This window comes from Topomyia yanbarensis, chromosome 1 (assembly GCF_030247195.1).
Source record: "Topomyia yanbarensis strain Yona2022 chromosome 1, ASM3024719v1, whole genome shotgun sequence".
NCBI classification, from domain to species: Eukaryota; Metazoa; Arthropoda; class Insecta; order Diptera; family Culicidae; genus Topomyia; species Topomyia yanbarensis.
This window is the reverse complement of record NC_080670.1, coordinates 157,729,516-157,744,655: the sequence shown is the minus strand read 5'-3', so window position 1 is coordinate 157,744,655 and position 15,140 is coordinate 157,729,516. Positions and strand designations below refer to the sequence as shown.

Here is a 15,140-nt window from a genome sequence, read left to right as displayed (position 1 = left end):
TCACGTACACTGCCCTAATAAAGAAATCGAAGGCCCAAGTGAAGATCTAGAAGTGAAGGCTAGATTTAGTAAGCTGACCTTACAGCAGAGATGTACTACGGTGACAATAAAGTGGAATTCATTCAAAAGTATATTCACCCACCCAACAGCCCTCAATTCCGCCGTAATAGGTGATTGTCAATAAGATAAAGAAAACTACAGACACTCTATACACAGACTAGCGAAGTGTCAAAAATTGCAGCCAAACGGACTGTCAAACAGTGCAGCCAAACGAGCATGAGGGTTTTAAGAGGGGAAGTACATGAGGAAGCCCATGAAAGCTTATGGGAGCTTCCGTGATGCCAGTTTACATTCATGGTTGCTACTGTTTTTCTCTCCGCTAGTCTGTTATATAGTGTCTGTAAGGAAAACTAGAAATACGACTAAGGATGCTGTACAAATAGCTCATTGTTGGAACAAAATGTCGCTGAAGGTTGATAAGCCTACGTCCGGTTTTCAACGTGAGTGCGCAGCATCAATTGAGAAACGCAAAAACTGCTCAACATCGAATCCCCCCTCCCTCAATGTAACAAATTGTCACTAATGTCTTTATGTCCCCTCCACTAGTGCGTAACAAATTCATTAAATTTTCTTTCCTTCCCTTTCCCCCATATGTCACATGTTGTCATACCACAACCAGCTAAAAGCGTTACGTAATTTATTAATAGTCCTTTAGCTTTAGCTATATGTGCATACACAACAGTCAACATGGCAAGATTAATTTAGTAAGAAGTTACAGGTTACGTTTATAAATCTCATCCTAATGAAACAGTTTGTTGTCTATTTATTAATGTTTTGATGCCAAGGGCCATTATCATTCATGAAAGATAATAGAAAGCAAACAAATATTATTGCAGCCGTCTATTCTGGGCGCACTGTTTTCCGCTTTTTGTATTAACCGGAGAGAGGCGAAGAGTGAAAATCAGTCAAAACGGCAACACTCCCTTTACGATGATTTCAACACTAGAATTTTGGCAACCGCTTTCATAGGCAGCACTTTAAATGACTCCTATTGTACTTTGAAAAACCGTATGTCGATCGTTGGATTTGTTTATCAAATGATTTGCATTTCTGAACGAAGAGATGAAATAATTCTAAAGCTTGTTTTTACTCTAGAATGCACCTTACAATCACGATTGAACTAAATTCTGATGAAAAATTAAATTTCTTTTTTGATGGATGTACAATACTTATCTCCTCCAACTCAGGCATGGATAATGTTTATTTACATTGCACGATTGGTCTGCTCAATAATGTATTTTTGGCTTCACACCATTCGTCTTTTTATTCTCTTTGGTATTTCGTCGCTGTTGTGCTATTTTATGACAAATGCCATTTTGGGGTAAACTGAGTTAGATATGCCACATTATTTGTCTAAAAAATCTCTACAAAAAGGCGTTTACACAACTTTGACATTCTGCTTGGTTACTGAGATATAGCGAGAAACGTGCTGAGAAATTTTTAATTTTTTGCTTCAAATGACTCTGTCTGTGAATTGGCTCAAATTATCTTGATGTATAAGATATTTTTATATGTAAAACTATCTGAGAAACACAGTGGCATTTTCATTTTCAAAACAAAAATGTATGAATTGTGAGAAAAATGCAATTTAAGTTTTAAACTGGAAATATAGAATATTTGGCAACACTGTAACTGTAACTATTTTTTTTAAATTCCCTGACTCATTTACTTCAAAATGCATCTCACCGATTGTTTATAGATCAAATTGATAATAGCCAAAGATATGAATAAAAGTTAATAATTGATGATTTTTTTATGGAAAATTTTCCATGCACGATTATGACACGCCATACAAATTTTGTCATCAATACACACCTATGACACGTGTGAGTGCGACTATTGTTTACATTTATAGTAAGAACTCGCAACATAGTCAATATTTGATAATAATATTTGAGAGATCAATACAGAATAGATAAAAGCATCAATTGTCTTCTTTAAATCGTTTAAACCATTTAAAAGTTTCTAGATATTCAATCTCAAACTTTAAAAATCGTTTTTCTCGAAATGTGCAAAATACCGCTTGTCATAAGATAGCACAAAAGCAACGATTTACTTGTTTCTTGGTGGTGAAAAATGGCCAGCTTTACTCTCTGCCGCTTTATGATCATTCCGCCTGGCTTCTCCCTCGTACGTGTTTGCGTCCATGTCGTCACTAGAATAGCTTTGATTTTCGCTATTATTTTTTGGTGCACTTTTGTTTTCGAGTGATTTTCGTATAGTCGTCCTCTTTCTTATTTATTTCTTCCCTAGGTATGTTAACTGTTAGCTTGGGGATACCGTGGAATATTGTTTGTTCGGCATTTATTTTTTTGGCTGGCTGTCTACGGTGCATCTGTAGATGTCGAAGACTGTTTCGCAGTGTTGGTCGAAATAGATGAATTCTCTTAAGTTTTTGGCTCTTGGCTGACCGTAGTGTGTCGTTTGGTTACAGAATTGGCACGTGTGCGTCTGCCCAGAATATGTGCTTAGGATTCTTTGTATGTAGTTAACACCTTGATATGTTCTGTCCTCGAAAATCAAGTAAGACGGTATAGGCGGCTTCAGCCGCATTTTCACCACCCGAACACTGTTAAAAATGCCAGGGAAAAAATTTCTTCAAGTGTCGCTTGTGGCAGATTCTACTTCTGTATACTTCGACATGAATCAACAACATCCGTGTAAAATCATGTAGGCGAATTTCCGCAAGATCAAGGTCCATATGCACGGGGATCTTGTCGTTTTCATATTTCCCGTTGTGTTGTAAGTTGGCTTAGGAGTTGTATGTTATTAGTACTACTTGTCTCGTATGATGTAGTTGTATGTGTGACGCTTTTGTAAGCACTAGTTTAATTTTCACCTAGAGCAACTGTTTTACCTCACGCACTGTAGGTCTAAGACGGATCTGCAAAAAGTCAATCGCGATTGGGTTCTCCCGTACTTTGTGGTTCACTCATTTTACTCGCAGTTGGGGACAACAGGACTTTGCTGTTTTATAGTTTACACGTACACGCTATAGCGGAACGGTAGTATTGTTTGTTTGCGTGGTATGATTTTTGACTTATGGTCTGTACATGATGAGAAAGCAGACGGGCTAATAAAATAATTGATGGTGATAGTCTGCTATTCTGAAAATAAAACAGAACCCAAATTCTCTGGTTTGTCATTACAGCTACAAAGATTCAATGCATGCCTGCCACTACAGTGATTAATGCTTTAACCATAACTTTAATACAAATGCAGTAAACTGATGTCTTTCATTCCCTCTTACAAATGAGAAGCAACAAACCGTTCAGCGCTTCTGTTGGAGGAAGGCAGGAAGCTGTGCGTACAATACTGTGAGAAGTATCGCCTTTACCCGGAGGAGGTTTTGCTGTTACTGTCTCCAGATTCTGAACAGAGTTTCCAGTCTTCTTAATATGTAGTTGCTTGTAATCAGGGCCGGCGAAAAGCGTGGGTAGTATGGGTAGTACTATCCACTCGAAAATAACCGAGTGGGTAATTACCCACTCGAAATTTTGAACCATTTCAAAAAATTTAGATGTGCAATGCATGTATCTCGCACTATACACATTTGAAAACATCGATGTACCACAATTCCATTTGCATAAACGAACGTGATTTAATGTGAATGTAATGTAAGCGTGTGCATTGCGAAAAGGGAAAAAATCCTTACTAATGGACCCCTCACCCTATGCTTTCTACCCACTCGGGCGTGAAGTGTTTCGCCGCCCCTGCTTGTAATTGAAACAACGCTAGACCTTTTTGAGAAATATAGGTGCAATACAATATATTGAATATTTACCCCAAAGTCTCAAAATATCTTCTATTGACTTTTACACAACTGCTTCGGGAAGTTGTTGACGATGATGGACCGGATCGAACCTCTAGAATCTCGATGAAGCATTATTCTGTTTCTAGTGGTTCTCACGATTATTTTCCTGTCTTTTCATGGACGGTCCTCTAAACTGTCAAGCTCATTGTACCGTTTGACAGCATGGTGAACAGTTCGAGTAGACATTTTCAATGTTTTCGCGATACGTATCGGTCGAATTTCTTGCTTAAAAATTCAATTTTCGCACATTGCAGTATACATAATTTAATTGTGGTACTTATGATGCACCAAAATTTAAATTGGGATAAATTCTTTTTACATAATCCGATAGAGCTCTAAATGTATAGAAATATATGTGCAATCCTAAAACTGAAGATCGATTTTAACTGAATTTTCTACGAAAATTTAAACATGTCTTTATTCGATACTATCGGTTGTACTTCACAATGAATGACAATGACAATAACAAATCTTAGTTCGTTCGTTATGACTTGCTATTACACATCCACTTTTCGTTGATTTTGAAAATTGATGTCAATTGTTCCCAGTGTTGGCAGCTTTTCGATCATAGTACCCTTGAAATGCATCTTATGATAATAATGATTACAGTAAGTCACTCGCTATGAGAACTTCCAATTATAATAAGCATCAAGTGCATCGATTCCTGATGTAGAACATGTATCACATTTCACTTTCTGCCTTTCGAAGACATGGTGAACTTTCGCTTTCCTATACTGGCAAATTCATGCGAAAATTCCTTCTACATTATCTTTCTCCATACAGCGGCTAGGTTTCCTTCCGAATAATAGATCGAAATGTATTTTTACGACCGCTAGCATAGCAAACACATGGACAGTCAATGTCAACCTGCTGGAGGTTCACAACATTCGATTCTGAGCTGCGTCGCCGAACACGTGACTCCGGCCTACACAGTTTCCCGCCTCGTGCGTGCTCGCGTGCAGGCAAATGGTGGAGGGAAACTGTTTGATAAAAAAAGTAGAGCCACACGAAACGGTAATTCAATTTGACACCTTTCAACGACATTGAACGGGTCGGGTGCCATAATTGTCCAGTCTTGTGGACATCACGGATCCAGCAAGCGGTTAAAACGGATTGATCGGAAGTGATATTTCGGAAGTGGTGGGAGTAAAGTAAACGTGCGCTTCAAGGTCGAAGACATAGTGAACAGTTCGTTTGAGGGTCTTGAGCCACGGCGGCCAGAGACCTGAGCAGTGTATAAGAGTCGGTCATCTGAAGAGGATTTCCCAAATTAATAGCGAAAATGTTTGGCAGTGCTATCGCTACCAAGAAGTGGCTCTCAGAGAGGGGTTCGATGAGGTTAGTAAGTAACTACCAGTGTCGTTGAATGAATGAATTGGGTTTTCAGTTAATGGGGTTCGCAAAAAGTTGAATTTACTGCGCCCAAAACTAATATCAGGATGGTCCACTTGTTTGCCCGATATACTGAAGGACAGGGGATATGGCTGGATTAAGGATAAGTTTCTTCTCACGCGATTGAGTTAGTATACATTACAATTTATGCTTGCTTAGTATACTAACTTACTAGAGCTAAATTCTGGTTCTGCTCTATAGGTAGACTTCGCTTTACTTTTTGCGTAACAGTTCTTTATAGATTGCAGTTAACATGAATGTGATATTGAAAGGTTTTAAATGCGTTTGTTATTATCGTTTCGGGATGGAATTTTATTAAGGCGGAACGAACAATGGTGCGAAAATCGAAAACGAAAAAAGCAGTTTTTTTCACACCGTGTGTTGGAACTTTATGAAAATCAATCAGGTTATGTAGAATATTGTTACAGTACCGCTGATTTGTTTTTGTGAAGATCTAGTACACAGTGTAGAAAAAAAATGCTTTTTTCGTTTTCGACTTTCTCACTAACACTTGTTCGTCCTTAAGGGAGTTTAAAAAAATCGATTTTTTATTTATTAGTCTAAAATGTGCTTTAGGATGTTAGAAATGATATCCCAAAACATGGAAGACGAAAACGATACATAAATGTTCAAGATTTCAATTCTGCCACAATGAACAAATGATTTTTGATCGTACGTCGCCGCTTGCTATTGTCATAAGGAATTAGAAAAACTTAAATTTTTGGCTCTAGGTCAAAAATTACGGGAGATAATTTTCCGGCCGTGGACCCCTTCCTAAAAAACGAGCATGGGGAAAAATGCTTCACAGTCGCCAGCTTGTGGCAAAAAACTCGAAAAAAATGTTTTTTGTTGTTCATTCTATGTTATAAATCCCAATTAACAAAACCTCGATTTATCTTTTTATTGCGCCAAGAAAAAAATCCCGAAATATACAGATCCTTAAGTCGTTTAATAACATCCATCTTTCTATTCGGGTATTTTTTTTTTTGATTTATTGTCTACAAGATAATAGGCTTTATTTTGGGTATGTACTCCTCGGTATGCTAATTTTTCTGAACAACCAACCACAGGGCAATTGTTTTCAAATAGCACGGATCAGTTTCATTAATTGTTGCGAAGCCGAACTTGCACGCGTCGGACAAGATTTTTGCTGATAAGAAAACAGAACTTTGACAAATACTGAAAATGTACGGGCATCACTGATAACAGACTCCGATTGTGACAGTAGTCAATCGGATTCACAGAAGACTAGAGCATAAGTGTAACGATTAGCGAATATAGGCATCGTGCATAATGGCTGGTATCAGTAGAAGGAATTCTGCTCTGAGTGCTTTCAAAACAAGGTAAACAATAGGTTCCAATATTCTCAGATCGATTTTATGACTACCATTGGTCTCGTAATTACATTAAGCGTTGCATACACTAATCCGCACTGCTTTACATTCCGATTACATTTGAGATGAATCGAAAGAAATTGCACTGTGATTCGACTACGCTTTCAAACCGATGTTGTTGGTGGTTTTAGATTCATTCTGACGCAGTGCGAGCAGCATTTCTAGGATTATGACTGAAAACATAGATAAGTTGCTTAAGAAGAGAACAGCGGCGGTGAGTCAACGTTGCAATCATGAAACATCGATAAAACTAAAAATGACAGACCGTTAAATACAAATAACATCAAGCCATTCACGAATCTCTATTGAAACCCACGAAACGAAAGAAAAACTAACGCAGATAACGTGCTTCAAATCGCATATTCTCCAAGATTCTTACATGATATCTCTACTACCGGGAAATCTCTTCACCCTTTTAAAAAATTGCGTGTGCTAAACCCAGTAGAACCAGATTAGTTTTTCATATATGCACTATGCACATTCGTTATAAATCTTAAAAAATGATACGGATGCGTAGGTAATGCCAGAGACATAATCGAAGTGAAGTAGAATACACTTTAGACTGTAAATTCGAATGAGTAATCGTTAATCTTCTGAAAGACTGTATTCTACTATTCTAGTCAGGTAAAATAACAATTCTTTGTTTGGGGCAAAGCTACGATGGTATCCATGATTGTCAATTTATTCTTATTTGGAATGTAGGAACAGTCCATAACATCAAATTAGGAATGATGGGGGTTCATTGAACATATGCCCCACGTATTGGTAGAATGTTTTTCTCTTACTGGGAGCATCAGCTACTATTTATTGTCAAAATAAGGGCTGTTGATATATTACGAACAGACATATTTGTTTCAATGCCTAAAAGATTTTATTTTACTGACAAAAGTCTTTTTCAGTGCTATCATACAAGAATATATATGTGATGTTTAAATATTTTCCATTGCCTAAAACTCTATTCAAGCCCGATTTGTGTAGATATGCAAAAATACCGGAATAACTCAACACGTCAATTTAAAGAATAGTTGCAATATTTTATTCAAAGGATGCTTCTAAATGCACTTATATTTTACTTTTTATGCTGGCAAATAAAATTATTTAAGCTATCGAGATTTTCAGGACGGCCGTCTAGTAGCTCATGTGCTATGGAAGATTCAAGCTACAATTATAAAGTCAACCAATTCAAAGATCAATCGTAAGTGCTCTGCTAAATCTTACTAGTGCATCAATTCATAACAATCTTCAAATTACTGCAAACAACTAAATTCAGCTATTCCATTTGTAAAGTGGCTATTCCATTTGTTGTTTCGGGCATATGTTGAACTTTTTCGTAGAAATTGATAACATTTGTTTTAAGATAGCGAGACTAAAAACATACTTTGAATACCACTGACACAATGAAACCTCCATTATGGTAGATATTTCGTTTCAGTCGACAAAATTTTGTTTTTCCTAAACACGATAAATAGTTAGGAGTACCTATCGACTAGTCAATAAAATTATATGTAATGATACAAGAGAGCCAAATTTATTTTTTTGGGAGAGATAACAAATTGTTATTATATCGTCGATTTTGTCGTTTTTGAAATTACGCCGGCAAGTGATAGCTGCGGCATTGTAACGTGTCACCCCACAAAAACTTGTTATATAACTACAAGAAATTCGCGCTACAAACCTTTCTGACTTTTCATAATATTTTTCAATAAATATTGGACATAAAGACAAAACTTAAAATTTAAAATAAGGAAGGTTTTGCGCACTTCAATACAAAAGTGCACTTTCGATCAAAGTGGGATAAAAGTAGGAGTCTTAACCTTCCAAATTTATCTGGAATATTCTGAAAGAGATTTTTAGCGTCGCACAGTGGGGCGAAAGTGAAAATAGAGGCCAAAAGTCTTTCCTGAGTTTCACAGATGTTCTCATGCTTTGATGTCTTCAGGACAGTTTCCTAGGACTACATCCTACATCTTTTAGGATAAGCACCTTAATTTTTCTTAAGGTGCAACTGTCATTTAAAAACAAATGTTTTTTAGCTCGACGACAAAAAAATTTTTTTTTGCGCGGAATCTTATAGAGTAATTTATTTTGAACAACTTTGATGAACATATCCGCCATCTATATATTTTTCCTTAAGAGATATGTACGTTGCACCTTAAAATCAGTTTTTTATCTTTCTCTTCTAAAACTTAATTTTTTCTCCATTGGTATGTTCTAGAAAGTTTTAGATATCGTCAAGACACATAACACATATTTTCTCTAAAAAATGGTCATTTTCATCACAAAATTTCTCAAAATTGTGAAACATTGTGAACCAAAACTCGGCATGATTAGATTCACCATGTTATGTAGTATATGTAATCGAAATATAGCAATCCAGCCTTTTCGGGTTTTTTACTTTTCATGCATTTTTATACTGCATAATGTATGGATATTTCACAGTATCTTTAGAATACCCATTAGTAAATCAACACATCATAATACAGAATACTAAACTCAATGTAAAATATATCTTCTATTATCAACAATCAACATGTAAAAATAGTGAAAGTGTATAAAGCACTAATTATACATTAGAAGTATTTTATATTGAATGACTAAAACTAAAATCTTGTAAAGATTATAAAAATTTGGCATTATCCCTCTCATTCTTCGTAAGAGTCAGCAATCCAGTAACTCACGAATCCACAATACTCAAGCTCTGAGAGTGATTTAGAATGATATTTGCTTTCACGTGTATTTTCTTTTATTTTCAATAATTCACAATAAAGTACTCATAATACTAATGCAATCAACTATTGGATTGCTTTTATACCCGCGTAAAAAGCAATTTGAGTGTCCTTCGAATGTATAATTATTGCTTCATTTACTTTCATTGTTTTTACATGTTAATTGTTGATAATAGAAAAAAATCACACGTGTTTTTAGGAAGGGCCAATAAGCACACTGTCAAAATTCACTTTGAGAGGAAACTCTGGTCAAACCATTAATTGCCTATTAAAATGTACTCCAACAGACGAAAGCGAAAACATTTCTCTTTAATAAAATGTTAACATCCATTCTAGGAAAGTTACGGTTTTTCCGGAATTTTCTCTCAAAGTGAATTTTAACAGCATGCTTATTGGCCCTTCTCAAAAAAAACGCGAGATATATTTTGCATTGAGTTTAGTATTCTGTATTATGACGTGTTGATTTACTAATGTGCATTCTATAGATACTGTGAAATATCCATACATTATGCAGTAAAAAATGCATGAAAAGTAAAAAACCCGAAAAGTCCGGGTTGCTATACTTCGCTTACATATACACTCAAGTTTTTTTTTACGCGGTTTTTTTTTGCGCGGTATTTTTTTACGCGGTTTTTTTTTACGCGGATTTTGAAATTTACGCGGTTTTCATTTACGCGGATTTTGAAATTTACGCGGTTTTCATTTACGCGGTTTTTGAAATTTACGCGGTTTTCATTTACGCGGTTTTTGAAATTTACGCGGTTTTCATTTACGCGGATTTTGGAATTTACGCGGTATCCATCAATGAGCTTCCCTTTATCGCGGATTCTTAAATTTAAGTGGTCTTCATTTACGCGGATTTTGAAATTTACGCGGTTTTCATTTACGCGGATTTTGAAATTTACGCGGTTTTCATTTACGCGGATTTTGAAATTTACGCGGTTTTCATTTACGCGGATTTTGAAATTTACGCGGTTTTCATTTACGCGGATTTTGAAATTTACGCGGTTTTCATTTACGCGGTTTTCATTTACGCGGCTCGTATCCCCCGCGTAAAAAAAAACCTGAGTGTATTACATAATATGGTGAATTTAATCATTCTGAGTTTTGGTTCACAATGTTTCACAATTTTGAGAAATTTTGTAATGAAAATGACCATTTTTTAAAGAAAAAACGATCTATATCCCGAAACACTTGTCATATATCATTGGAGTCTTCAGAAAAGTTATGTGTCTTGACGATATCTAAAACTTTCTAGAACATACCAATGTAGAAAAAATTAAGTTGTAGAAGAGAAAGATAAAAAACTGATTTCAAGGTGCAACGTACATATTTCTTAAGGAAAAATATATAGATGGCGGATATGTTCATCAAAGTTGTTCAAAATAAATTAATTTATAAGATTCCGAGCAAAAAAAAAGGAAACTTTCCTGAAGACATCATAGCATGAAAACATCTGTGAAACTCAGGAAAGACTTTTGACCGTCTTTTTCACTTTCGCCCCACTGTGCGTCGTCTCGGTATATAGATTTATGTTTTTATTGCGATTATAGAAGTTTCAACCTTATGGTCATTCACCTCTTTTCGGGCTAGAAAAATCTCTTTAGAAACTTATGTGCGAGGTTGGAAAGCGAACCTGCCCCTTGGCCGCGGAGGTTTTTTTTTTCTTCCGATCCATACTTCAGAGAATTTGTCCAGATTTATCCAAAGAATGTGAAATATAACGAAATAAGTTACAAGAATTGATTCGTAAACCACTATTTGAAAATAACTGGGTTTATTCTGATAAATCTCTAAAACGTATAAACAGGGATGTAATGCCCCTCAGAGCAAATAAAGAGAAGAATAAAAAACGCTCTTTGCACTTTTCATGCGAACCACCGCTCTTCTCTTTCACAATAAACCTCTTCACTTCGGTGTGTGCTGCTCCCATACGTGTATTCTACTCCATGGCTGCACATCTCAAAGAGTAGAAATAAAGAGGCTCTTTAGTGTGAATCTTAGTCCCACGAGCACGGAAGCAGAGAAAGCAACCAAAAAACATTTTAAAAACGTTCTTCCGATCTAACTTTTCTGAATTGTAGTTTGATTCACCTTCCTACCTGCTTGCCAGTGAGGGGAAGCACAAAAAAGTGGCTCTTCAAGGTGACTCTTTGAACGAAATTGTGCAACTCTTGGTGCACAGATCTTTCTCTTTTTCGTTTTCAAGTTTCTCTTTGTGCGGTCGTTCTGCACATCGCAGCGTTTTTGTGATGCTCTATTTTTCATCAGTTTATTTCGCTCTTTGTGGCACATTGTGTGAGCAAATGACAAAATTGGAAAATTTACGTTGACATCGCAAAGAGGGGTTCAAAATTTGCCACGGAGGGGGAGGAGGGGGTTAAAACGAAGGTTTCTTTGGTCCTCTTAGTATTTAAATGGCCACAGGGAATCAGTAGATAATTGTGCTTGGGAGTATCGAAATATCTGGTAATTTTAAAGTGTTTATTGGTCAATACCGGCGCCGGCCAGACCTGAACGTAAATCGCGGAAGGAAAGGGAGGGAATGTTAGTCCGATACTTGCTTTTGCTAGAAGCCGTATATATTACTGCGCACTCCACAACTATCACGGGAGGAGGCTATGTGTTAGTAAGAATAGAAGTTGGATTCTACTTCTTCATGAGCGACGTCAAAGCAGTGACTCCACTATCTGGACTATATATCCAACGGGTGTACTTCCCTTCCGAAGGAAGACGTGACCGCAGATTTTTTCACCTAAGAAAAATCTCAACGACCGCGACTGGGATTAAACTCAGACCAACTGGAATGAGTTGCGGCGCTGTCTAAACGGGCCTTTAATAAATTGTACAAATACTGCTCATAGGTGGAGCTTCCCAAAAATAGGGCATCTAGACAATTCCAGGCTTTTTCAACAAAAAAAATATTGCAAATTTTCAGAAAAAAAAACAATTGGCATTTCTAGATAAAAGTGCACGTTTACGTCCACCGTAGACTACAAAGCGATGTGAATGTGCACTTATATTACTTTTTGAAGGAAGGTACCCACCAGGAGTGTCTGCTCCACATTTGAGCCAAATCAGACAGATCTAGCTACTGGACCAAGTAGTTCAAAGTTTATATTGGATTTTTGGACAATGCAGAAAGCACACTAATTTGAATTTTCACCGCTAAGTGGCACTGTATGCATGTTTTTCACTGCAAGTAAAAATAAGAATGATAATTTTATTATCTCCAACTTCGTCGAGGACTGCAAATCAATCCAACATCCTTGGGAGTAGCTATTAATGGTGGTGAATCAGTTGTTGATTCCTACGATTTTTAATTTTTGCGATGTAATGATCGGGTTTAATTTTGGAATTAGTTTAGTACACGACTACAAAATTTTAGTTCCATGCAAAACTAATTTTTTTTGAAAATACGAAGCCTTACACGAAAAACGATTAGCGTTTTGCCACAAAAATTCAAATGCTGAATTCCATTAGACTACACTGCCGTTCTACGCATAATTGTCCCATGTATATAGGGAATCCCATAGAACATGGGACAATTAAGCTTATAACGGCAGTACAGGACTTATATACATGATTTCGTGATATCAACTTCTTGATGTTCTTGATATGGTGGAACTGGAGTCGACTTACAACTTTAAAAAAAAAAAACATTTCTTTCAATCAATATTCCACTTCGAGTACAGATAACCGAATATTGCAGCCTATGAAATTAGTCGATATTACATTGAATTGGCATAGTTTTCCTATTCAAATTTGCATTTCAAAGACAGCGACCACGGTTAAGTGGTGAGCCTGACTATTTCTAATCTCAGTGGTGCTGGATTTATTCTCACGTTGGGATTTTCTGAGGTCTGAAATCTCAACGTTTAATACCTTAATTGTTGCGTAAAGTTTGTTTTAAATTGCTTTCAAAATTATTCGAACCTAGCGGTATCATTTCAAAGTCGAGTTACCTACGTCGCATAATACGCCTTTACGGTCGGCATTTGTGTGTAAGTTAAATTTTCAAATTTAGCAGAGGAAAAGTGAATTTTAAAATTAAAATTATTTTATTTCGGTAGCACAAGAATGTTCAGCTTTTGTTAAGCATACTTTGATTATGAATATTATTAACCCTTGTGAAGGCAATCTAAAATCCTAACGCTAAAAGCAAGCCGCTTTTTAATGCTAAAATATGCAAATTACCACGTTTCGAATGTGTCCAGCAATATTTTGTTTTACCGCATGCTAGAAATGGAGAACTTTGCCCTTGGAAAACGTTCGTTTGCTCCATTTTTTGACAGCTTTCGCTCATAAACAAAAGAATTGCCGAGAAAAAATTTGCTCCTCGAAACTCTTGTCGTAAACTTCCATAACTTTGTAAAATGTGAATATGCCAGCTTCGTGTGCTAGTATATTGACATTATTTTAACCAAACTATGAATCTACAGCTTGCTTCAACGCTATGCAATAACACAGTATTGAAAAAAAACTGTTATTCAGCCATACAGACCACAAAAATGGCAACTCCGTTCTTGGATGAGATTTTTCACGAATTTTTTTTGTGAACAATTTGTTCGAATCTATGAAGCACACCATATATGATATTTGCGTAATAGCTTACTTTTCCAATGAATCTTAGCCTCAGTTACTGGAATTTTCATGCTCTAGCTCTTACTGCATGCTCTAGCTCTTACTGTAATATTTCGGCCAAGAAAAATATTTTTAACCCTCAAAAATGTACGCGGGTCTACTAGACCCGGCGGCTATCGATTTCTTAGTTACAAAGCATTATGTAACTAAGAAATCGATAGCCGCCGGGTCTAGTAGACCCGCGTACCTTTTTGAGGGTTAAAAATATTTTTCTTGGCCGAAATATTGGACCAAACGCAAACATATTTACAAACAATACAACCAAAAGTTCGAGACTCTTCAAATATCCTCAAACACTAGCACATTTGTCTCGATTCCTTCAAATTGAAGGTAAAGGTACATTTGTGTACACACTTTCAATCACATTTTCACAAGGTCATTTTCAAGCGTTTTGCGATCTTACATACGTTTGCTTTCATAACGACTTAAATTATTTTTTATAGGTCGGAGTGTGGTACACAAACAACATTATTGGTTCTGTACCACTCTGAGATGATTCGGGCATAGTGAAAGTTTAGGGTTACCAACCGTCCTTATTTTAAAGGACATGTCCTTATTTTCGAGGTTTTTGGAAAGCGTCCTTATTTTACTTCAAAAGTTCTTAATTTTAGTCTCAAACCTTGGCATATACAAGGTGGTTCAACATGAAGTTTTTTAACAGGGCATTTTCTAGTAGTCAACGGGTACTAACTGCAAACTGTCATGCTATTGTAGTTAAGTATTGTTTGCCACTCCATAATGGAAATTATGGAAATTCAAATTATACAACTATATTTCGAAAATCAGCGATCTGTGGGAAATGTGTTTAGTGCACTCCGACCATAATATGGTCGACATAATCGGCCAACTGACTCAACTATTCGCCATACAACCAAAAAGTAAGTAAAAGTTGTAGTTCTCGTTATTGGATGATTAGCGAACAAATCGAACACACCCAGCACGCAGTGAAGAAAACATAGCGGCGATGACATCCCCAAGCATTGGAAACCAACATTACTCGAGTAATTAACCAGATACCACTTGAAATACTCGAATCCGTCATTAAAAATTGGACCAGTCGAATGGACTACCTCAAGCGCCAACATGGTCAACATTTAAAAGAAATTGTTT

At 36.4% G+C, this 15,140-nt stretch overlaps 1 protein-coding gene and 1 long non-coding RNA gene across 8 annotated transcripts in view; one reads left to right on the top strand and one right to left on the bottom strand.

The window, feature by feature from the left end:
* LOC131678939 (uncharacterized) overlaps positions 1-15,140 on the bottom strand; it is a 38,348-nt gene that overhangs the window by 891 nt on the left and 22,317 nt on the right. The window lies entirely within an intron of this gene.
* LOC131678864 (AMP deaminase 2) overlaps positions 1-15,140 on the top strand; it is a 76,144-nt gene that overhangs the window by 45,655 nt on the left and 15,349 nt on the right. Inside the window, exon 1 of one of the 7 annotated variants that reach the window (XM_058959325.1) lies at positions 4,925-5,212. The exons of the other annotated variants lie outside the window; for them this stretch is intronic. Coding sequence (XP_058815308.1) covers positions 5,157-5,212 — 56 coding nt within the window. The 5' untranslated portion in view covers positions 4,925-5,156. Of the gene's footprint in view, positions 1-4,924; positions 5,213-15,140 lie in introns of those variants that run through there. 7 annotated transcript variants of the gene reach the window in all.